The following is a 23,113-nucleotide window of genomic DNA, read 5'->3' as shown; positions in this document are numbered from 1 at the left end:
CCCGCACACACACACACACACATCTATTTCTTCCCCCTGCCCCCAGCACTGAATGTGTGTGTGTGTGTGTGTGTGTGTGTGTGTCCTCATGCAATATTAAATAGGCAGTATGTGCGGGTATAAAGAGTGGTGGGGCCGGGATGCAGTGAATTATATATCACTATTGATTTGCGCACACACACAAACCCATGTGGACAAAAACACACACGCACACACACTTTATTAGATTAAACCTCACAGCTAAGACACAGACAATGGGAGAGTCTAATAGCAGATGGGGAGAAAGAACTGCTCCAGAAAGACACTGGTATACACACAGACAAACACACACAGCGCCAACAAAAACAACAACAACAACAACAACACGTTGTGTACAGTACACAGGGCCTGATGCAGGTGTGGTTCAGCCAGATGTGTGTGAACTCTGCTGGATCAGCTGTTTTCGGCAGGATACTGGACCATGATGTTGATGCTCAACTTTCATCTGAAGCTTGATGAATCAGTCTTTTGATATTGATACTTCATTGAACATCTGCACACAAAGTTCTGCTCCTGATGAGTTGACAGATAATTACCACTTTACTCTGCAGCAATAAGCTTTTAGCAATTTGTTTAGCTATTTGTTGTGTTATATATTTGTTTATTGGACCGCAACCTCATTTCAAACCACAGCATTTTGTTTTCTAAAAAAAGCTTTGATAAACTCAATGTGTTTTGCATGCCCTGCACCAACAGTAGACATGTTTGGTACAGTGTAAGTGTGTGTGTCTCCCAGTTTGTTTACGATTTAGGATTCAATCATTAAAGTGCACAAATAGACAAATAAGATGAAACAGCAACAAAAGGTAAAGGAACTGTAAAAAACATGAACACACATTTCAAATTAAAGAAAGGACTAGGTCAAAACTTTGGTTGCCTTTCTAAGCCCTGTCGTTGTGTAATTTAATAATTTCCTTCTGAGGTGGATGATGGAGGTGTGGTTAGACTCCATCCGTCCTCCACAGCTCCCTAATCACACTGCACTTCCACTTCTTCCAAACGATTTGATCGAATTCCCTGCACAGTCGGCCACATGAGCCGTAACTGGATGCAGCCATGGATGGAGTCATGTAGCTGGGATACAGTCAGTCATACATCGTGCTCCTCCCTCCACGTTCCCTCTCCCATGCACTTTCCTCGAACCCCACACACCTCCCTGCTCCGCTTCCACTATCTGGCAGTTTAATGCATCTATAGTCATGCTAATGGTCCTCAGAATTAAAGAAAATCTTCTTTGTCCTGCTCTGCCACTCAGCACTGATAGAGGAGTGGTATCTTTCTCTCTTCCTCCTTCTCTACCTTCGCACTGACTGAATGTGCTTTTGACAGAGCCCTGTCAGTCCTTCAGTCGCTCCCTCTCTCCGGCTTATTATGTGTGTCAGATTAGGGGAGGTGAGGAGTCGAGAGTGCTGACAGGGCATGTAGGAGAGGAGAGGAGAGGAGAGGAGAGGAGAGGAGAGGAGAGGAGAGGAGAGGAGAGGAGAGGAGAGGAGAGGAGAGGAGAGGAGGGGAGAGGAGAGGAGAAAAAGAGGATGCTTTTTACATCATGAGCATGTTCCAACCTTTTCCATTCATGCTGGTTGACCTTTCCATCAGCAGGTAATAGAGAGGAGAATGTCCTTTACTATAAAGGGTGGATGTTAAGTCACGCTCCGCTCTGCCCCAAGGAGAGAGAGGAGCACCTGATGTCACCCCAACACAGGGCGGGGGTGAGAGGGGAGGAGGCTGGGGAGGTGAATGGAAGTGTGGGGTGAGGGGCATATGGTGGATGGATATTACAAAGTGGGGGGCGGTGGTCGTAGTAGTGGAAATGCATGTATTTGTGTGAGTGTGTGTGTGTGTGTGTGTGTGTGTGTGTGTGTTGGTAGACATGGTATTCAGGGACAATTTACCCGTTTACACACCAGCAATCCGCGGACCTTAGGGTAATTTGAGGACTATGCCAAGGTCCCCGAATTTCAAACAATTTATTTGCATTCGTGAGTGTCTGAGGAACATCCTCTCTCATTTTCGTTCATAGTCCTTTTTTACCATAAACCTGTTTTTCGGTGTATCCCAGTGTATAGCACAGCGCAACCTATCTGTGGTGCTTATACTGCACTCTCATACACATTTCTGACACACACGGTTCGATTTTGCCGCCCTTTTCACTGATTGGTTGGTTTGAAAAGTGGGTGGCGTCTACAGGCAGTTCGCTCCAAGGACCGCCCCGACTGACGGCATTTAATCTTTAAAGCCCATTTGAAGCAGCTGGCGACCTAATGGAAGCAGTAGAGGATTTAAAACATACAGGTAAGCATTAAAACTTGTAAATAAAGTAGATAATTGCATGAGGAAGGATTTTTACACCATAACAATAACTTATTAGTTATTAGTTAGTCTAAGTTTTTTTTTATTGATGCATATTTTAATGGAAATAAAGTAAGGCTAAACTAAATGGATATTGGCATTAGGTTGTTTTTACAGCAGTGCTCACGCATGCTGTTGAGGCCTGTGTTACCTGCACAAGCCTGCACTAGTAGTAGAGCTAACAGCTACCAGCTCTCAGCTGCAGCAGCTTCATAGTAGGCAGGAGAGGATCAGTCTTTTGTTTTGGAGGAATGTGCCTCGTGCTGTGTTGTGTAACCAGCTGTCTTGTGGACAAGAGAAGGTGAGGATGTTTGATTCTTGTTCATTTTAAGCCACAGTTGCTTTTCATGCCAGTGGAAGCTGCGTGTCGGGAGTGGCCATGCCCCCTCGTTGAGGTGCATGCTTCACACACATGATAGTAATGAGCACAGGTGGTGGGGATGAGGACAGAACATTTGAGCAGTTAGAGTGGTGTTTGTGTGCTGAAAACAGCTAAAAACAAAATAACCAAATCTTATGTGATTAAAAAAGTAAGCTAACCGTGTTTCCACAGAGGTTTTTGGCTGTTATCGTTATTATGAAGGTGTACAGTACAATAGTGAGGAGAAACAAAGCTGTGGTATAGTAACTGGTGCAGTGTGTGCCATTTAAAAATGCTGTTTAATGTTCATGTCGATTATTTAACTATTCCATAGCTAAAAGCAAGGATGAAATGTCAGCAGGTTTTATTTCTATTTCATATTTTTCCCTGAGACTGGGTTCTGTGTATGATAGAGACTCACAGCACTCACGTTGTCTAACATAGTCTTTCTAAATTAACATTTGGCATCTGGTAGAAAACAGGTTGAGCAGTTTATTATTTCAGGTTGTTATTTGAATTAATACAAAATGATGAAAAACTAATCACATGTCAGAAGCACTGATGTGATAACATCCTAAACCACTGTCCTTGTAAATGTCATAAAGGACCTTGGATCAGAAATCTGAACCCAGGAGTGTGCTATCGCACAATAGTCAAGTCATGCTGATGCTGCTGTAAATATAATTGAACGTTAATGTAAAGTTATATATGTAGGTTAAGTTCTTGTTTGAAGAAGCAGGACAAGGTAAGTGAGTGAGGAGGAGATATAGAGACTGAGGATGATCATTTAAGCAGATGAAAGACTGTATTGATTTGTGTGTTTGTTCCTTCTGGGTGATAATGATGGGACATCAATCCCACAGAGGTTCAATGCAGCTGATGTAGTTATAGAATCTCTGTACACTGACATTATGTTACATTAAATGGTAGAGAGGTCAGTCTGTGGTCCAACACAGCTCTACACTAGAACAGACATCATCCTCCTGTTTATATTTAGTTCATGTGCAGCCTATTTCTATTGTAGAAATGGGTTTCTACCTTTTAATGGGCATATGTAAAGAAATTAATTTCGGTAAAGCATTAAGTCCTTTTGTATTAAATTTAAACTTGAATGTTGATTTATCAGCTCAGAATATGGCTTCTGCTCAGATGCCACATGTACATTACTAGACTTCTAGTACATAATAATCATAACAACAATCTTCTTTTTATTATGTTACTCTGGCTTTTGACACTGGCCAGTGAATCATGCAGAGGCGAAGGCGCATTAATCTCCAGAAATCTGGAGGGATGTCATCAGATGTCCAACATGGTGAGGTACCATCCACATCAAAGCTTTCTACAAGAACTCAAAAGAGGTCAACACATAAGGCCCAAAAAAAGATGCCTGCAGGGACATCAGCTGGTCGTCTTGAATGCTTTATTAAGGTATGTAACAATTTCAAGTTCATGGTTTGTGTAAACAGTTTGAAGCTACTTTTGGATGGTATGTGTTTGCATATTGATTGATTGTGTGCGTAAACTTAAGGAGGCACACCAACAGACTGTCCTCTTCTTGCTCTCATCACACTCTTCATTAGTGTTATTTTCCTGACCATCTCTTACTGCTTCAGCTACACTTAAGCCACTTTCACACATGAAGTGCACTCTGGACTTTGTTTGGACATCAATTGGTGGAACTGTAAGTGTGACCGCAAATGTCAGATTCAGTCACACCGGAATTAACAGGTCTTTAACGTGCCAGCTCCCTAATACAAAATCTGGGTAATGTCTGATATGTGAATACAACAGGTAATAGTCTGCAGGATTCACAGAGTGCTAGTGGGTGTGTTCATGATGTTGATGCATAATATGTACTTTAACTGCTTCTTACTTTTTTCTGATGGCCTGTATGTTATTTTGCACTCTTTTGTTGATATTTGATAAGTTCAAATACACGCAGTTTCGTTATTTTTAACATTAGTGATGAGTCCTTCTGCTGCATGCTCTGACGGTGCTCCTCCTCTCAGCTGATACAATTTGACATTTGCAGTAATGAGATCGCATCTGACAGTCTCTTGCGTGAGCTGCATATGTAAAAAGTGTAGGGTTAGGGTTAGTGTGTGTGTGTGCTGTCACCTGAGTGTATTATGGTGTATAAGGACAATGGTATTTAAGGACAATCTCAGAGGACGTCTTTCAGAATCTAAGGCAGAATAACATTTGAGTGTGTGTGTATTAAGCTCTGACACCAATATGACTTGGGTGGACCATACGTTATTTGGGGTCCCTCCCGTAGATGGGGTTGATAGTGGCATTACTATGGTATTTAAGAGTACTTGTACAACCTGCATTTGATCTTTATGTTAGTTTAATGGGAGTGGTAAGTTTTCGTATTCATGATGTATGTCACAGATGTGGACCTGGTCACCAATAATGCATGAAATGCAAGACAAGATCATATTTAAAATCAATCAAAACAAATCTAGGCATGTTAGAGGCCTGGAGTCAGACAGCAAAAAGCTCACAGCCACCAATCACAGGTAGCGTGAGACCAAAATGGGTTGTCAGAATATAAAGAAGGAATCAAAAATCAAATTCATCCGTCACAATTAACTGTGATTAGTATAGTTCTAACAGCTTGCAGGCTGCCGTAATCAGACACTTCAGGTGACTACAAATACTTCCAAAGGACATTTTTCTCCCCACAAAATACTTGGAACCACAGTCATGATGACTGTCACATAATGTTAGAGGTATGAAGATGTAAAACGATCTAGAGAGGTTCCACTTTTGCTTTTTGTAAGCTGTATGTGGTCTTTTTCATCCTGACATCAAATATCCCTTTTGACTACTGCATTCACATTACATTACTTTTTATTCAACTTTTCTTCCATTCATTATCTGCTACAGATGACGACCGAAAGAGGCCAGATTGAGATGACTGCAAGCAACCTGAACCAGTCAAGTCCAGTGCTTGATCCAATCACAAGGATTGGACAGGTAAGTGAAGTGTGCTTGATGACATGAATTGTGGCAAAATGTAGGGTTAGGGTTAGTGTGTGTGTGTGCTGTCACCTGAGTGTATTATGGTGTACAAGGACAATGGTATTTAAGGACAATCTCAGAGGACGTCTTTCAGAATCGAAGGCAGAATAACATTTGAGTGTGTGTGTATTAAGCTCTGACACCAATATGACTTGGGTGGACCATACGTTATTTGGGGTCCCTCCCGTAGATGGGGTTGTTAGTGGCATTACTTTGGTATTTAAGAGTACTTGTGCAACCTGCATTTGATCTTTATGTTAGTTTAATGGGAGTGGTAAGTTTTCGTATTCATGTTGTATGTCACAGATGTGGACCCGATCTCTTGCGTGAGCTGCATATGTAAAAGGTGTAGGGTTAGTGTGTGTGTGTGCTGTCACCTGAGTGTATTATGGTGTATAAGGACAATGGTATTTAAGGACAATCTCAGAGGACGTCTTTCAGAATCGAAGGCAGAATAACATTTGAGTGTGTGTGTATTAAGCTCTGACACCAATATGACTTGGGTGGACCATACGTTATTTGGGGTCCCTCCCGTAGATGGGGTTGTTAGTGGCATTACTATGGTATTTAAGAGTACTTGTACAACCTGCATTTGATCTTTATGTTAGTTTAATGGGAGTGGTAAGTTTTCGTATTCATGATGTATGTCACAGATGTGGACCCGGTCACCAATAATGCATGAAATGCAAGACAAGATCATATTTAAAATCAATCAAAACAAATCTAGGCATGTTAGAGGCCTGGAGTCAGACAGCAAAAAGCTCACAGCCACCAATCACAGGTAGCGTGAGACCAAAATGGGTTGTCAGAATATAAAGAAGGAATCAAAAATCAAATTCATCCGTCAAAATTAACTGTGATTAGTATAGTTCTAACAGCTTGCAGGCTGCCGTAATCAGACACTTCAGGTGACTACAAATACTTCCAAAGGACATTTTTCTCCCCACAAAATACTTGGAACCACAGTCATGATGACTGTCACATAATGTTAGAGGTATGAAGATGTAAAACTATCTAGAGAGGTTCCACTTGTGCTTTTTGTAAGCTGTATGTGTTCTTTTTCATCCTGACCTCAAATATCCCTTTTGACTACTGCATTCACATTACATTACTTTTTATTCAACTTTTCTTCCATTCATTATCTGCTACAGATGACGACCGAAAGAGGCCAGATTGAGATGACTGCAAGCAACCTGAACCAGTCAAGTCCAGTGCTTGATCCAATCACAAGGATTGGACAGGTAAGTGAAGTGTGCTTGATGACATGAATTGTGGCAAAATGTAGGGTTAGGGTTAGTGTGTGTGTGTGCTGTCACCTGAGTGTATTATGGTGTACAAGGACAATGGTATTTAAGGACAATCTCAGAGGACGTCTTTCAGAATCGAAGGCAGAATAACATTTGAGTGTGTGTGTATTAAGCTCTGACACCAATATGACTTGGGTGGACCATACGTTATTTGGGGTCCCTCCCGTAGATGGGGTTGTTAGTGGCATTACTTTGGTATTTAAGAGTACTTGTACAACCTGCATTTGATCTTTATGTTAGTTTAATGGGAGTGGTAAGTTTTCGTATTCATGTTGTATGTCACAGATGTGGACCCGATCTCTTGCGTGAGCTGCATATGTAAAAGGTGTAGGGTTAGTGTGTGTGTGTGCTGTCACCTGAGTGTATTATGGTGTATTAGGACAATGGTATTTAAGGACAATCTCAGAGGATGTCTTTCAGAATCTAAGGCAGAATAACATTTGAGTGTGTGTGTATTAAGCTCTGACACCAATATGACTTGGGTGGACCATACGTTGTTTGGGGTCCCTCCCGTAGATGGGGTTGTTAGTGGCATTACTATGGTATTTAAGAGTACTTGTACAACCTGCATTTGATCTTTATGTTAGTTTAATGGGAGTGGTAAGTTTTCGTATTCATGTTGTATGTCACAGATGTGGACCCGGTCACCAGTAATGCATGAAATGCAAGACAAGATCATATTTAAAATCAATCAAAACAAATCTAGGCATGTTAGAGGCCTGGAGTCAGACAGCAAAAAGCTCACAGCCACCAATCACAGGTAGTGTGAGACCAAAATGGGTTGTCAGAATATAAAGAAGGAACCAAAAATCAAATTCATCCGTCAAAATTAACTGTGATTAGTATAGTTCTAACAGCTTGCAGGATGCCGTAATCAGACACTTCAGGTGACTACAAATACTTCCAAAGTGCATTTTTCTCCCCACAAAATACTTGGGACCACAGTCATGATGACTGTTACATAATGTTACAGGTATGAAGATGTTGAACTATCTAGAGAGGTTCCTTTTTTCTTATTTTTTTTAGCAATACTTGTTCTTTTCATCCAGACCTCAAATATCCCTTTTGACTGGTGCATTCTCACTATATTATTTTTTATTTAACTTTTCTTCTATTCATTATCTGCTACCGATGACGACCGAAAGAGACTTGATTGAGATGACTGCAAGCATCTCAATCAAGGGTGGGGTTGATAGTGGCCTTTCTTTAACATTCAAAGTCTGCCAACATCTTATCATGAGGGAAACGTTAAATACAAATTTACCTTTTTGCCAACGGTAGTAAGATACGGCTATTCAGACTACTGAACAAATATATTGGTGTCTCAAATGGGCTGTCTACAAAGTAACACTGTAAAGAGATTCTGTACTACAATTATAATCAAAAATATTCCATTCACTTTACATTACAAGTATTTAAACATATACTAATTAATATTATGAGTAAAAAAATGTATTGGATTGGATTCTTCTGGTGTTTCTGGTGTTCTGCCTGACCAGAAACACCAGAAGAATCCAATCCACTTCAGTTGTGGTTTATTCCAGTCTTTGTGCAGAGCAGCGGCAGGTTATATGGCTGATACAGACAGGTGGTAGCTGGTCAAGGCAGTTGAGGCTGTTTTATTTAAACAGAAAATATGTAATGCGTTATCACTACACGTTAAACTTAAAACATAGGAAGCTAATGTTTATGGCTACCATGTAACTATTAAGAGCTAATTCAGTGTAATCATTCTAACCAACAATTCAAGTATCAGAATACTGCAACATTTACTAGGAACAAAGGAACTCACATTTCCAGTCAAACAGTTGTTGTATGTAGAGCACAGGGTTATTCTGCAGGTCAGGGCTTATACCTGAACTCAATCATATATACTGTATATTGGATTGAGTTCACCTCTTAATGATAGCAAATTTGTCCAAACTTAGTGTTGTAGTACAATCAATACGTGACCACTGATGTGTGAAGTGATTTTGCCAAAGGTGTATATGAGTGAAGAATACCCTCCAAGTATAGTATCTCTTTTTTACTTTGTAGATGGTTCCTGTGCACTCTTTGTTTTAATGGAAATTAGGTTGTAGCTCATTTTCTACCTTTTCTACAATTGGGAAGGACTGTTTGTGTTTTAAGAACGTTTCTCCAAGGAGCTATTGATCCGACAGTTGAGGATATTTCCAATTGTAATATGCATGGAGAAAGTCTGTTCTACTGTTCTGTCGCTCTGTACATACATTAACTTATCCCGTGCTCAAAAAAGTAATGGATTAATCAAAACTTGTATCTCATGCAATAGCATATTGAGTCCTTAATTTAATAAAACATTGTCTCAATGACCATCTCTAAGGTATTTAAACCTATTCAGAGCAATACAAATCCTGCAAACTAGTGTTTTTAATTGCATTGTAAATGGATTACACCTTTTTAGTGGGATTTTTGTTGACCTACTGCCCAACTTAGATGCATGTGCATTGTGTCTATTTTAAAGGGTATGTCAATCATGATTACAGCACCGTATAAATATATAGTATATTCAATCTGCTTTTTATTAATTTTGTTAATTGTTACTCATAAGTATCTTGAAAGGTTTACCAATACATTTTTTTCTTTTTTTAAAGGAAACCAACTAATAAAAACAGATTGTGAAATATCTTGCTTTTCAAATGTTAGACACAAACAAATGTTTCACTTTTGTTATTAGTGTCCGAAACATCGCCTAGTGTGCGCAACAATAGGCTCCTTGGACAAGTGCGTTCAGTGTGTGGGACCTGTATCCTCCTTCAAGTGGCTTCAATGCGAAGGTGAGTTTTTAATGGAGTATGTGGTAAATGGTAGTAGGTGGATGAATGTGCATTGTTCTAATGTATGACTGACCACACTGTAAAGAAAAACGGGTAAAAGAGATTTCATGATGAAATGAAACACTGCAACATCAATTTGGCAGCAAGTGAATAATTGTAATTCCAAAAATATTATGATTACTTGAAGAGGTCAATTTTGCCTCTTTTTCACTGACAAGGACTGAGTTAAATGGATCTAAGTTATCTTTTTTTTTTTTTTTAAACTGTAGTGTTTATCTACAAATCAGATTTATACAGTTTACAGTTCACATGTCTTTCTTTATGTCATACAACACCCATTTTTTCCACTTTGTTATAGAAACATCTTCCTTCAGTCAAAGTTGGTAGGTCATTCTCTCCATAAAGTTTATTTCTCTTACAATCCCTAACCATTGTTTTATGGTAGGAGATTCAGTTTTGTACCAGTTTCTTGTTATTGTTTTCTTAGTTGCAATCAACAGTATCTTGACTATATATCTATCACTTCCAGTTACACTTTCAGTTACATTTCCAAGGTACATAGTTCTCTAATGTTTGTCGTCCTGTAATAAATCCAGTTTGGTGCTCGTCAATTAATTCTGTCATGAAATTCTGATATCTCCCTGCTATAATGGATGTGTATATCTTGTAATCTACATTCAGTATAGAAATGGGTCTGTCATTTTTACAATATTCTGCGTCTTTACCCTCCTTGGGGATTACAGATATGATTGCTTCATTCCATGAGGGTGGCATTCTACCTTCCTTAAGGGTACAGTTAAAGGATGAAACAAGGAGAGGGGTTAGTTCTTCTCTAAAAGTTCAGTTCCAATCCGATGGAAAACCGTCACTGCCTGGTGATTTATTTGCCTTAAGCCTGGATATTGCCTTAGTTATTTCTTCAGGAGTTATAGGTGCTGTGAGAGCATTATATACCATGTTAATCCCTTGTTGTTTCCTAATTCTCCTTGCGAGAAGCCATGTGCCTTTAGGGCCTGTTTCATAATAATCTTGTTTCAGAAATCTAAGTTTTTCTCTCTATTTCGCTCCCTAATATCATATATTATCTATTTCCCCTTTAATATCCTTTATTTCTTGTTGGATTTGGGCTGTGTAAGTAGTTTGGCATTGTACCTCCAAGATTTTTTAGTCTTTCCACTAAGTTAAGATAATTTGCCTGCTTAAGTTTTTTTTGTCTTGACGTGATGGCTATTAATTTCCCCCTTATCACCGCCTTCATTGTGTTCCATAAGATTGTTGGGTTGATTTCTTCTGTGTCGTTTTCCTCAATGCTTTTCTTTATTTCATTTTTAATTTGTTCAATCGTTGTCTTGTTGTTCAGTATGCTTACATTCAGTCTCAAGGTAGAATTTTTCTTTTTATGCTTGTTGTGTCTACCCTATGATCCATTATCATGTGAAAATCACCAGCACATATCACTATACCTTCAGATTCTAAGGCCATGACTGAGAATAATGATTTTAAAGAATTGTTTAGTACTCTCTGGAGGAGCATGTACATTTATTAATGTAACCACCTCTTTCTTTAATTTCCCCTTCACCATAATATATCGTCCCTCTGTAAATCCTTGATTTCTTTGAGACACTCAAAATTATTTGAGTTTTGTATAAGTATTGCCACACCTCTTTTGTTGCTTTGTTTACATTTACTGTAATAGGTGTTTCTAAAACCGAATTTCTTCAGCTTTTCATGTTCTTCCTGGGAAAGGTGTGTTTCCTGCATGAAGACAACTTGGGCCTTAAGTTTTCTCATTTTCAAAATTATCTTAGATCTTTTAATTGGATTGTTCAACCCATTAACATTTAACGACACTAACGATATGCTGTTCATTTATAACTTCGGAGAATGGCGTTATACATTTCTTTCGGGCCCTTATTGCAGCCATGAGAAAAAAACAACAGCCCAAAGAACATTGAGCAACTCAACACTGAAAAAACAACGAACTAAGACAGTAGGCACTTGCCCCCCACGTTTCCCCTGTGGGTTGAGGGGAAGTTCCCATGAAATATGGGGGCACCTCCTTGGTGAGGTCTATTCTTGTTATACAGATTCTCTTGAACATCTGTCTCATTATAGCTCACACATACACCATCCGATCAATCCTAACAATGAGGACTATTAAGTCCAATCACCCAGATCCACCTATATACAAACCCTTAGACTATTTATCTTCAATGTCTTTTATGTGTTATCTTTCACTTACCTATTCATGTAGATGCACTCACATACTTTATTAGTCCATTCCTAAGTGATCTTTTTAGATGTGTAGTCAAGTGCCCAGAGCGCAAGTGATTCCTTGAGATGATATCTTCCTGTATGCACATCATTTAACGTGCTTTTCATTCTGAACGTCAAATCAAAAACATCTGGAAGTGCCTTAGTTCACTGGTCACTAACTTTTTCTTAGAAAACCTCGGAAGTTCTAACATATATTGTTTGAGCACACAATGGCTTTTTCTGTTTAACCTTACCTTTACCCTTGTGGATTTACCTAACTCTACTATAGTGAGCTAATATACAATTTCAAATTGTTAATTGATTAATTGTTAGCTTTTCATGTAATGATGATATATTCATGTTAGTTTTAATACCTTTTCCCAGAGGAAATTGCATTGAGTGACACTGAGACCAAGGACAGTGAAGGCGAGTCAGATGACAGTGACACAGCCGTCACAGCATCAGAGGCTGGAAATGCTGGTTGTGCATTAGCTTCTACACTCACAAAACAGGTCCAGGAAACTGCAGATTTTGGTAAGTTGCCATACCCTAAAGTTATGTTTCTATTTCTAAAATGTACCTTTTCCAGTGAAAAAACGACTTCTGTTGTATTGTGTTTAGCAGGAACTGTGACGTCCACAGTAGATGAGGCTTTTTGTCCGTCTGAAGGTAAGGCAAGTTTTAAGGTATTTAGGAATGGTATTAAAGAAGACTAATGCAATAAATAAAGACAGCATATGATTTAATCGAATAAAACAAAAGTATACAATTGCTGGTTAAGAAGCATACTACATAACTGCAAAGTTGGATTCTTGGTGAGGACCTCTGTTGCATGTCATACTCTGCTCTACCCCTGCATCTGTGCATCCCAGTTTCTCTCTATTGTACTCCAATTCCAAGATTCCATTAAACAGCAGAGTAACAGAGCCGAGTCTTTAATAGTTTTTAAGATTATCTTCCAACACTGCATGTATAATGAAGGACTGCATGTATAATGAAGGACGCGTGTGTGTGTGTAAAATCGAGACTTAGCCATCAGTCGCACAGAGTGCACTTTCAAACTTCTATTAACAAATAACACCTCAGGGTGGAGGTAAGGATCCACTGATTTGTGAAGTAATCAGTCCGTTTGCTCTAAATAAATAAATACATCGGTGATACTCATGCGTAAAGCTGCGTGATGGATGCACACAAATGGAAGGATGAGGAAATTCAGTTTCAATGATCACAGTTTTTTGTCCCATGGTGATGACTCATCAGTTAATGTAGATCCCATAGATCTGTGATCTTGGATCTTTGTGCTGAAGGGAGTCCAGTATTAGATTGACCGATGGAACAGAACCATCTCAATAGAAACACAGGCATATCAAAATTAATCTGTTCAATTTTATAGTTTTGGGGCATCACAATTTAATTAGTTGCTTTGCGTTGACCCTTTATGGTTGAATGTCCGCGTGCAGATGGGCAGGATATGAGGCAGAGCCACGTACAAACGTTCCCAGGTGAACTCGGGGATTACATGCAGAGCCAGAAGAGACATTGAGAAAGTTAAAATCCACAGCAGAACTGTGGAAAGCTCCCAAGGATGCTGAACAACCTAACTGCCAAGTATACAGGAGAACGGATGCTCATACCAAATATTGATTTTAACTTGGGGTTTTTCTCCTAACAGTATCTAAATAATTCTCAAACTATTAATGGTACTACTCCTATAAGCATCCCAGATTGATCTGCCTAAAACTTGTGCAGAGTACACTACATACAATATGCACCAATCATCCTCAACATAAAAAAATGAATGAATAACATTGTTTGAATATGAATAACTGAGTTAGATAAATCTAGTTGGGAAAATCATATCAAGTGAACCGTGAACAGGTAACAAGTTATCAAGAATTTTCATCAAAGAGACAATTAGTGGAATTAGTTGGAAGTTTTGAAGGATCAAAGTAGTCATCACATTTTGTTATCTGTTTGTGGGACAAATGTTTTCTACATATTTTACTGTATGTCTTCCAGGCAAAACTCATCAAGAACACGATTCCAGAAAAGTGAAAAAGAAGATCTGGTCCAAGGCTGAGGTGGCTGCAGTAATGCGGCACTTCAAAAGTCACATAATCAAAGGAAGACTAGCCACAAAATATGAATGCAGTCACTGCAAGATGGTCGAAGGCTCCGTGCTAGCACAACGAACAGTGCAAAATATAAGGGACTTTGTCAGAAACCGGGGAATAACTGCAAAGAGGCAGACAGAGCAGCAAAAGCTGTAAATCCACTGACTTGTGTTCATTTGTTTTTGTTTGCATTGTGGTTTGGCTGATGCCTTAACGTTTTAAAAGGCCATTTGTTTCTAAAAATGTGTTATTGCAAAATGGATACATGTAATACTTCATCAGAAAAGCTAATGGAAGTTCATAATGGACGTGTGTTTTGTTTGTAGCGTGTGTGGCTGCTAATAAAAAAAAACTCCAGTTCTGTTATTCTTCATTATTTGGTTAAGCTCAGAATTGAGATCACTTATTTTTAAGTGATCCCTGTATATATATTATATTGTGTTCTTATTTCAACATATATCTAAGGTTTAACCTAATTTTATGGTAATAAAATGATGGTCCCCCTTATGCTGTGTTCTGTCAGGTGTGTGTTTTATGTTAATGAGGAGCTATTTAAAAGGTGACGTCATTGTCCCTTTAAAGTCCCAACTTGGTTTGTTGTGTCCTCAAATGCCACAAAAGATTGATGTCTGCAAAAACCACAACCCAGTCAGGGCCTTGTGTATAGAGTTCTGTAGCTCATTTCTACATTCTAAAGTGAGCTGAATTTTTTTCAGATTTTTTAGAGTGTGTTGACCTTACTCCCATTGCTCTAGGACCTCGGGAAAGGGTAGTCCCTGTTTACCACCACCGGGCCTGTTTGAGGAAAAAGTCTTTCGATACCATCTATACCCGTATGTGTGTGTGTGTGTGTGTGTGTGTGTGTGTGTGTGTGTGTGTGTGTGTGCGTGTGAGAGTGAGTGTGCGTGCGAGCGGGTGCGATGGTGAATAATATTGGTCTGCCAGTGTGGGTCATTGTAGAGAAAACATAAAACATAATCATCCATTAAAATGCAGCTTCACACCCTCCATCACATCTACAATGGAGCTGCTGCCATAAATGCTGCGTGTGTGTGTGTTGGTATATACATACATTCATACACGCATCAGTCAGCGATGATAGATCTGAGTCCACAGAGAAGCTAAAGATGGGAAGATCTGAAGGTTTGCTGCCGGGTATATAAATATATACTGTATGTATATGCTATGGAAGCCAGCTGACTTAAAGAATACTTTTTTAAGCTATGACTCTCTTCATTTCTGTTTATGTTCTTATTTTCAATCTTATGCAATACTATTTACTTCTTAATCTTATGATATATCATTATCTTTATAAAGTGTTTTTATTTTCCCCTAACTATGTCACATTAATCATGGCATTTTATCCATATTCTAACGAGCTAAATGTTGTTTCGAAGTTCTATACTATGTGCAACCATATATACCTATAAAGTATTATTTTAAACTATTAATAATCAGCATCGAAATACAGAACCTATTTTTCATTGTCATTGTTACTTTGAGAGTTTTCAATTTTTTAAACAAATGCCTTTGCATGGCCTCTAGTTTTAAATATGTGTGTGTGTGTGTGTGTGTGTGTGTGTGTGTGTGTGTGTGTGTGAAATGTAGCTATGCTGCTTTCTGTGATGACACAAGCGTTACAAGAGTTATATTCATCTGCAAACTGAGAATCTAAATCTTAAATGGCAATAAGAGACACACACGCACACACATCTGTCACAAACACACACACATCTATTGCTGTGACACCATTGTGTTACCACTGTAAATCTCCAGTCGCTGAGGGTGAGCGGGCTTCAGACGGCTCTGTGTGTATAACTAGCTCCAGCCCAGCAGATCAGAATGGCTGGCAGCGAGCTTACATGTTTGTCATCTAAAAACTATTCACCCTCCACTTAGCCAGGAACACAACACAAACAATAGACAGCCCGTTAACAATGTACCATTATCCAGAGCATGATGGGAGGAGGGGTGTGTGTTTCTGTGTGTGTGCGTGTGTGCGTGTGTTTGTGTGTGTGTGGAGAGGGGGTAGAAAGAAGAAGAAGACAGCAGGAGAAAGACAGAGCGAGCAGCGAAGGAGAGAGAATAAAGGCAGAGAGATGAGAGAGAGGATTGCAGAGAGACCAAACTGTTATTTAAACCAGGCGGCCGCGAAAACATCACAATAAATAACTTGGCTGTTTAGTCTCCACCTCAGACACTGGGGGAGCGTCAGAGCGCTACACGCGGCGGAGAGGGAGGGAGGGCGGGCGGCGAGAGGGGGGGGAGAATTAAAGGACTTGGGGAGGGATGGAGTGGTGTACGGAGGGATGGAAGAAAAAAAAGATAAAACACATTACAAGATCAGTGAGTGTTGTCAGGCTCAAAGGAGTATCCAGGATCGTCTCTCCTCTTGACTAATGAAAGAACCAGCTTCACTGTCAAGTAGCGGGACGCCGGCCTGCTCGCCACCACACACGAACGCACACATGCTCACACTCTTAACCTTTAGAAAACCGACAACGTACACATTTTCCTGTCATTGCCATCACAGAGACGACTTTACTCAGTTTTTTAGCCTCACACTCAAACTCACACCTTCCTTTACCTGTCACACATGCACACACAAACCCCCACCAGCAGAGAAAAAAGCCCTTTCCTCATCCTCAGCAGAAAGAATGGCACAGCGAGGGAACCTTTGACTGCGCAGAGAGCCGGCTCGCAAGCCAAGGCCGTTGATGAGAGGAAAATAGTGCTAATGCAGCAAGGAAGCTGTTCTTTCCCAATTAAGCCAATAAAACACATGCTCCCCTCCTTCCTGTAACTGCCTAATAAGCCATAAACACAGCTGAACATTTATAATTCTGGCTAGTCCATAAAAAAAGCACTTCCCATGTGTGCAGGGGTGAGGGGTGAGGTATGTGTGAAGAGGCTGAAAGTGCTGGCGAGCGCAGCGGCCGCCCCGGCGAGCCACGCAAGAGAAATCGCTTTTTCTACTAAAAGAAATATTTAGTACCTCGCTGAATTAATGTGAGGGAGGCAGAGGGAGGTGGCAGGGTGCGGAGAGATAGAGGAGGAGGAGGAGGAGGAGGAGGAGGAGGAGAAGGAGGGTTCGGAGCTGTCTTGCTAGACCAAAGAAAATGCCTCTGTCTCTCCTCTTCCTCCTTCTACATACCCCTGTGTTCAGGAGAATCTGAGGATGCTGAATTCCCTGAGGAGTTGAGTTGAACACCTTTACACACACAGACTCACTCACACACACAAAAACACACACACACACACCACACACCTACGACCGCCCATACAGGCAAACACACATGCATGATACATTTATATGTATCTGTTCACATGCACACTGACACAAAAAAGAATGGACATAATTTGAGGAGCAGTGATGTGGAAAGCAGGAGAAGAGGCTAAAATGGGGATGGGGGGGTGGTCGAGGATAGAGGACTAGAGCAAGTGACGCAAATGGGAGGTGAGAAAGGAGGAGAGGGGAAACAGGAGTTAACTCTTGAGGCAAGATATTAGGAATGGTGGAAGATAAGGAGGAGATAAAGGGATGCGAGGAGAAGATATGAGGCCTGGGGTGGAGGAGTAAAAGGACCAAAGGGGAGGAGGAGTGACCAAGTGAAGTTCAGAGGGATTCGCCTGGATCACTTTCGCGGCCTCACTCCGAACTGGGGCCGGTTCGGCCGGTTCGGGGGGGGGGGGGGGGGGGGCGCCGTAAATCTGTTTCTAAAAACACATTTACAGTTTACTGACTAAATGCAGGAGTTTTGGCCTGAAGGGAAACAAAACTTGTAGAGAAAAGATGTGACGGAGGAGAACAAGTTGGCATATTCTATACATTTAATATCTGCCTCAGTAAAATGAGTAAACTGCTGAGAGAGACATTTAATACAACGCTCATGAGCTGTTGAAAAATCATCTGATATGAGCCAATTACATCAGTTTCTGTGTAGATGTTACTGATATGGAAAAAACATATTTTAGAGAATAAATGATTCAGATAATATGTGCATTTATGCATTAATGCTTATTTCCTAGTTTCAAATTCTATGCGATTTTTGATTTTTGCTTTTACTTTTCAGTTATAATTATTGTTAATAAAGTGTTTGGTTAAACTTCAAAGACATTTATTTGTCAAGGGTTTGATAACTAAAATCTGAGGAATCATTGCAATGTTTACATATATGCATATATATATATATATATATATGCATATAGTGGCTGCCATTTTGGTATGGTTAGGGTAAGGGTTAGGGTTAGGGTTATCTGCATCCACCACCAAAGATCCATATCGGTCAGGTTCTAATTTATATTCACTAAATCCATTCAGGATGTTTTATATTCCTCATGCTTCTAAACTGTGTTGCATTTATTTTCACCATGATTAATTTAAATTCATTGTTTAATTTTACTTCTTAAATACATGTTTTGATCATATATATATGCATAGGCATCTTTCAATCTTTCTATTTTGGAACCTCAGACACCAGAGTGTTTTCATTCAATTTCAAGATGCATCTGTGTTTGTTTTTTTTACTTGGAGGTTAGAAGTTTTTGAATTCCACACAATATGTCTGACATCTTTGAAAAACAAACTGAAGGGATGATTAGTGAGTGGCTGCAGTTTTCGAGCAGGACAGTCTGGAGCTTTCTCTGTCATTTACACCCTGTAATCATATTATAACAACCTCATAATAACCTCTAGTGTTCCTATTCTTCAGTACCCTCGTAACCTAACAATGCCACAAGTGTGCTGCCACTCCATCGTACATCCTTAATGTGAGTTTGTGTGTGGATATATTTCCTTATAGGATATTTCACTGTACACTCTGTTTTGCTGTGTTGGGGCCCGTCACTGTTTGCTGCTGCAGCGACGCAGTTTCTCTGTGGGCATCATTAAAATTTCATTTGATCTGAGAAAAGAGGCTACAACCTTCAGTGTGCAGCATCCACAGCTTTTCACTTTAAGTGCATAAGGAATCTGCCTGTCTGCAGAGTGTGGGCAAAGTGTTTGTGTACGATACACAAGTAAACACAAGTTCTATACTGTATTCACAAGGGTGGAATGTGGTGGAATGCAGAGCTGTGTGTGTGTCTGTGTGTGTGTGTGTCTTTCCTGCTATTGTCAGACGGAGATTGATACCGCCTCTCTTTACTGACAGATGATTGTCGAAGCTTCCTGAACTAATTATAAAAAGCAACAACAGTAACTCACACACCCTGTAGGCGCGCCCGCCAAGCTCACACTGGACACAACTCGCAACCTATGAATGCTCACGTCAAATAGATCAAATTGAAAAACTGATTTATATCGTCTATTAAACAGGGGAAGCGGAGATTAGACAGAGCGGAGAGGAGAGAGGCCAAAAGTCCAGCCGGTGAAACGGTTTGAATATCAGTCTGAACTCGCCTCCTCCCATTGTCTGAGCGTCGTGGAAGTCAGATCATGTCATGTTGGATTTACACATACAGAGTAAACACAGACATGAAAGGTGCACGTGTTCTATATAAATCATCTCTGTAGAAAATAAACCCATCGTCCATTCAGACACAGCAGATGTGTGTGTGTGTGTGTGTGTGTGTGTGTGTGTGTGTGTGTATGTATGTGTGTGTGTGTGTAAACTGTATGTGTGTCTGTGTGCGTCTGATGAAAGAGTGTTTATGGACCGGCCGTGTTCAGCACAGGAAGTGGCAGCAATCCACTTCCTGTTCGGATGGAAATCTCATCTGTGGGGCGAGAGCTGGCCAGGGTGTTACCCGTGACAAACACACGCAACGCGCTCACAAGCTGGAGCACAAATATATGGAAGAACACACAGACACACACACACACACACACATACACACACACACACACACAAACTGCAGACCACCACCCAGTCTATTTCAGTTTGTCATGTATTGTCACCTGAGCCTACAGTAAATACAAACTCTTTGTTCCCATTCCAGCTCTACTTAGGGGGCTTTTCTTCGGTGTATGTGTGTGTGTGTGTGTGTGTGTGTGTGTGTGTGTGTGTGTGTGTGTGTGTGTGTGAGCCCTCTTTCCAAACACCAGTAACAACAGTCCTATTAATAAATGTTATTCTAACTCTGTGGTATCAAGTGAAGGCCCCCTGAGTTAAAGGATGCCAAAGTAAAGACCACAACACTGCTCTCTTCTCTCTGCCTGTTTCAGGATTAATACGAATTTCTGTCTCGTCCAAATCTACAATTCCATTTAGCATCGAATCCTTGGTTACAGTTTATCCATGAACTTCACCGTTGAGATTGGAGGAGACATCATATTAGAATTAATACCTCTCTATTTATCCAAAGTATCAGAATCACTTATGTACAAGTGAACATGGCATGAACCACGCTTGCTTTGTTAAATTGTGTGCAGGCACAATCAGGAGTATAATAGGTCAAAAATAAAACCGCACAGTTATTCTGTAAAATCCTTCTTTTTTTTCATGAATTATTTTTGAGAAATCAAGGAAAATGTTGAAGAACGATAAGGAGAAAAAAATATCTTTATCTGAATCTGCACCAGAATTTAATGAGTTCTTTCTCAAATGATAACCAACCCTGCGTCAAGTTTCATGGAAATCGGCTCAGTAGCTTCCGTTTAATCCTGCTACTTTCAAACAATCGCTGATGGAAACATGACCTCTTTGGCAGAGGTAATAAACCAATGATTACGTACCTGTGTATAAGTACGACTCTTTCATTTCAATTACCAAACAAAGCTGGTAAACCCCCCTTTTTATCAATCCTGCAACAACCTCTTCAAAATACGTCTGTCATTTGGATATAGTGTCAAAATCAGACAGTGTGCGCTCCAGAGTCACGTAGTGTGTAATTTCCCATCAGCGTTGTGTTAACCTGCTCGGTCCCTGCAAGCAGAACAGCTGTTTTCTCTGCACTGTCAGATGCTATCTTACATCTTAAGTGGCCCTAAAAGCACATAAAAAACAAGTCTGTTCGGTTTTCACACCAACACATTGCGGCAGAACACAAACAGGACATAAATAAACAGCTACGACACACATGGCCAAGATGTTCAAACACGGGCATTAGCATACAATAAACAAATAAATTAAAGAAATTAAACCCTCCCGTGCGTCCTTTATGTGTGGCTGCGGCAAACAAACGGAACTCGCTGGTAAATAAAGTCGCGGCACTCTCGCTGCCTCTCCTGAGATTTAACCTTAGCCTTGTGTTGCATAACAGCGGCAAACTTGACAGATAAAACACGGGCTGTTAGCGCCCGCACCCTCCTCCCCTGGTGTTCGACTAGACAGCAGCATCCAAACACAGGGACTCCTCCTCACTACTGACTTTACAAGGACTAATTACCGGCTGGCACCCGGTGCAGACAGATGGTGGAGCGGGAGAAGGGAGAGATGGAGACGGAACCCACAGGGAGGGAACGAAAAGATATATATTGTTGCTCGGGTGTATGTGTGAGTGTGTGTTTGTGTAGCCCGCGTAAGCTAATTTTCGTCAATAATTATCTACCGTCCTCCCTGAAGCAGACAAAAGAATTGTCTGGCAAAACTTATGTCTGATGCCAGTTTCATTTCTCCGCTGCGAGTCACAACGTTTTCATATCAGTACATCCCACTTTGTTTGTTTTTTTGCCTCATTGCCATCAGGCACAAGTGCTTGGAGATAAATACAAGAGGAGCAGGTTCACAGCTGTCAACAAGTCGTCCGACCTAAACAGCTATTTTATACTACTAATACTTTTTGGTCATTGCCTTCTAAAATAACCGAGAAGAGAAATATTTTCCTCGGGATCTGGAGGAGACCAAAACTGAGCTAAAAGCAGGGTGGTCACTGGGTCTACATTCATCAGGTGGAAGGAACACTCACAGTTGTGCTGCGTCTACAAATCAAACACATTGCTATGCTATTTGGCTCATAGGCTGTATGCACAAGGCCTTTCCACTTGAGCATAATTAACACTTGAACAAAACTCGGTGTTATAAGAACTACCTGATATGACAGAAACCATCTCAGTAAAAATATTTGAAGCGTACGTTAACATTTTTGTTGGGTCCCACTCGGAGGAAACAGGATTTATGTTCTATACTGCTGCCTTTCACCAGGGGGCGATCCAGAGACTTTGGCCTCACTCTCTAGTTCTAAAAGGTAAGAATCTATAGGGAAAAAAAGCAGGTGGCCCGATTCTTGATTCTTCGAATGTATATGTTTTATGTTGGCGCTCTTCTTCTTGCAAGTTGCCATCATGTTTTATGACGCATGCTGTGTGCACGGCACGTGTCCACGCATACCCCAGTTAGTAGAGTGAACAATGACACATCCCCAGTCTACTTAGATCAAGGGCAAGTAGAAGATATAAGCTGGCCTTCCAAATATTTTTTTTTTTTATTTCTATTATTTATCATTTTAAATTATCCCCTGCAGACCTTTTCTGACTAATAGCACATTTTGACAAGTCCCATTAGGGAAAGGACAAGTGTAAATATAAAAAATAATTTCCGATTTTTATTTAGCTGATTCTCTTTCATGGTCTGAGCTTGGATCGCAGAGACACATGAATCCCTCCACCCCTGCCCCCTTGACTCTTTATTCAAGCCCTCTTTTTCAAGCCTCCTCTGCTTCTTCCGACCTGCCTTTCCCTGCCCCGCCCCTCAAGTTATTCCTCCCCCCCGTGAACCCCCCCATCGCTGTCCCCTTCGCACCTCTCTCGTTAGCTGGGAATAAATCTCCAGAAGTAACCCAGTAATTTAACCAATTAGCATCTCAGATATGCGGGTGGCACCTAAATTGCGACAGTGCAGAATGGTGATGCATGTAGCCCCGGCTGGTGAATTTACAGCCTCTCGTTACATATTCAACCGGCATAAATCAAGCGCTCCCCAC

At 40.5% G+C, this 23,113-nt stretch overlaps 2 protein-coding genes across 5 annotated transcripts in view; one reads left to right on the top strand and one right to left on the bottom strand.

The window, feature by feature from the left end:
- Nucleotides 1–23,113, bottom strand: part of LOC133970063 (transcription factor COE1-A-like) — a 94,490-nt gene that overhangs the window by 43,130 nt on the left and 28,247 nt on the right. The gene's annotated exons all lie outside the window — the stretch shown is intronic.
- LOC133969997 (uncharacterized) lies at nt 1,882–14,612 on the top strand. Of its 4 annotated transcripts, XR_009924262.1 has the most exons (9): nt 1,882–2,331; nt 3,992–4,177; nt 5,642–5,731; nt 6,928–7,017; nt 9,782–9,881; nt 10,240–10,264; nt 12,522–12,671; nt 12,759–12,806; nt 14,157–14,612. XR_009924262.1 is itself a non-coding variant. In XM_062406774.1 (8 exons), exons 2-8 carry the CDS (start codon nt 3,998–4,000, stop codon nt 14,405–14,407), a joined length of 906 nt encoding a protein of 301 aa, XP_062262758.1. In that variant the 5' UTR covers nt 1,893–2,331; nt 3,992–3,997; the 3' UTR covers nt 14,408–14,612. The 4 variants fall into 4 exon arrangements, 3 of the variants coding, with proteins under 3 accessions (XP_062262758.1, XP_062262756.1, XP_062262757.1); XM_062406774.1 differs by lacking the exon at nt 10,240–10,264 and having other exon boundaries at nt 1,893–2,331; nt 12,762–12,806; XM_062406772.1 differs by lacking the exon at nt 10,240–10,264 and having other exon boundaries at nt 1,897–2,331.

Source organism: Platichthys flesus, chromosome 15 (genome assembly GCF_949316205.1).
Source record: "Platichthys flesus chromosome 15, fPlaFle2.1, whole genome shotgun sequence".
NCBI lineage: Eukaryota > Metazoa > Chordata > Actinopteri > Pleuronectiformes > Pleuronectidae > Platichthys > Platichthys flesus.
Note: the sequence above shows the minus strand (reverse complement) of the source record. Positions and strands in the feature narration are given on the sequence as shown.

Excerpts from the sequence above, each read along its gene's own strand:
- LOC133969997 (XM_062406772.1), top strand. The coding sequence starts at position 3,998 with ATGCAGAGGCGAAGGCGCATTAATCTCCAGAAATCTGGAGGGATGTCA. Across the intron at positions 7,018-9,781 it reads CAATCACAAGGATTGGACAG|TGTCCGAAACATCGCCTAGT; the intron begins GTAAGTGAAGTG and ends TTTTGTTATTAG. Across the intron at positions 12,672-12,758 it reads CCAGGAAACTGCAGATTTTG|CAGGAACTGTGACGTCCACA; the intron begins GTAAGTTGCCAT and ends TATTGTGTTTAG.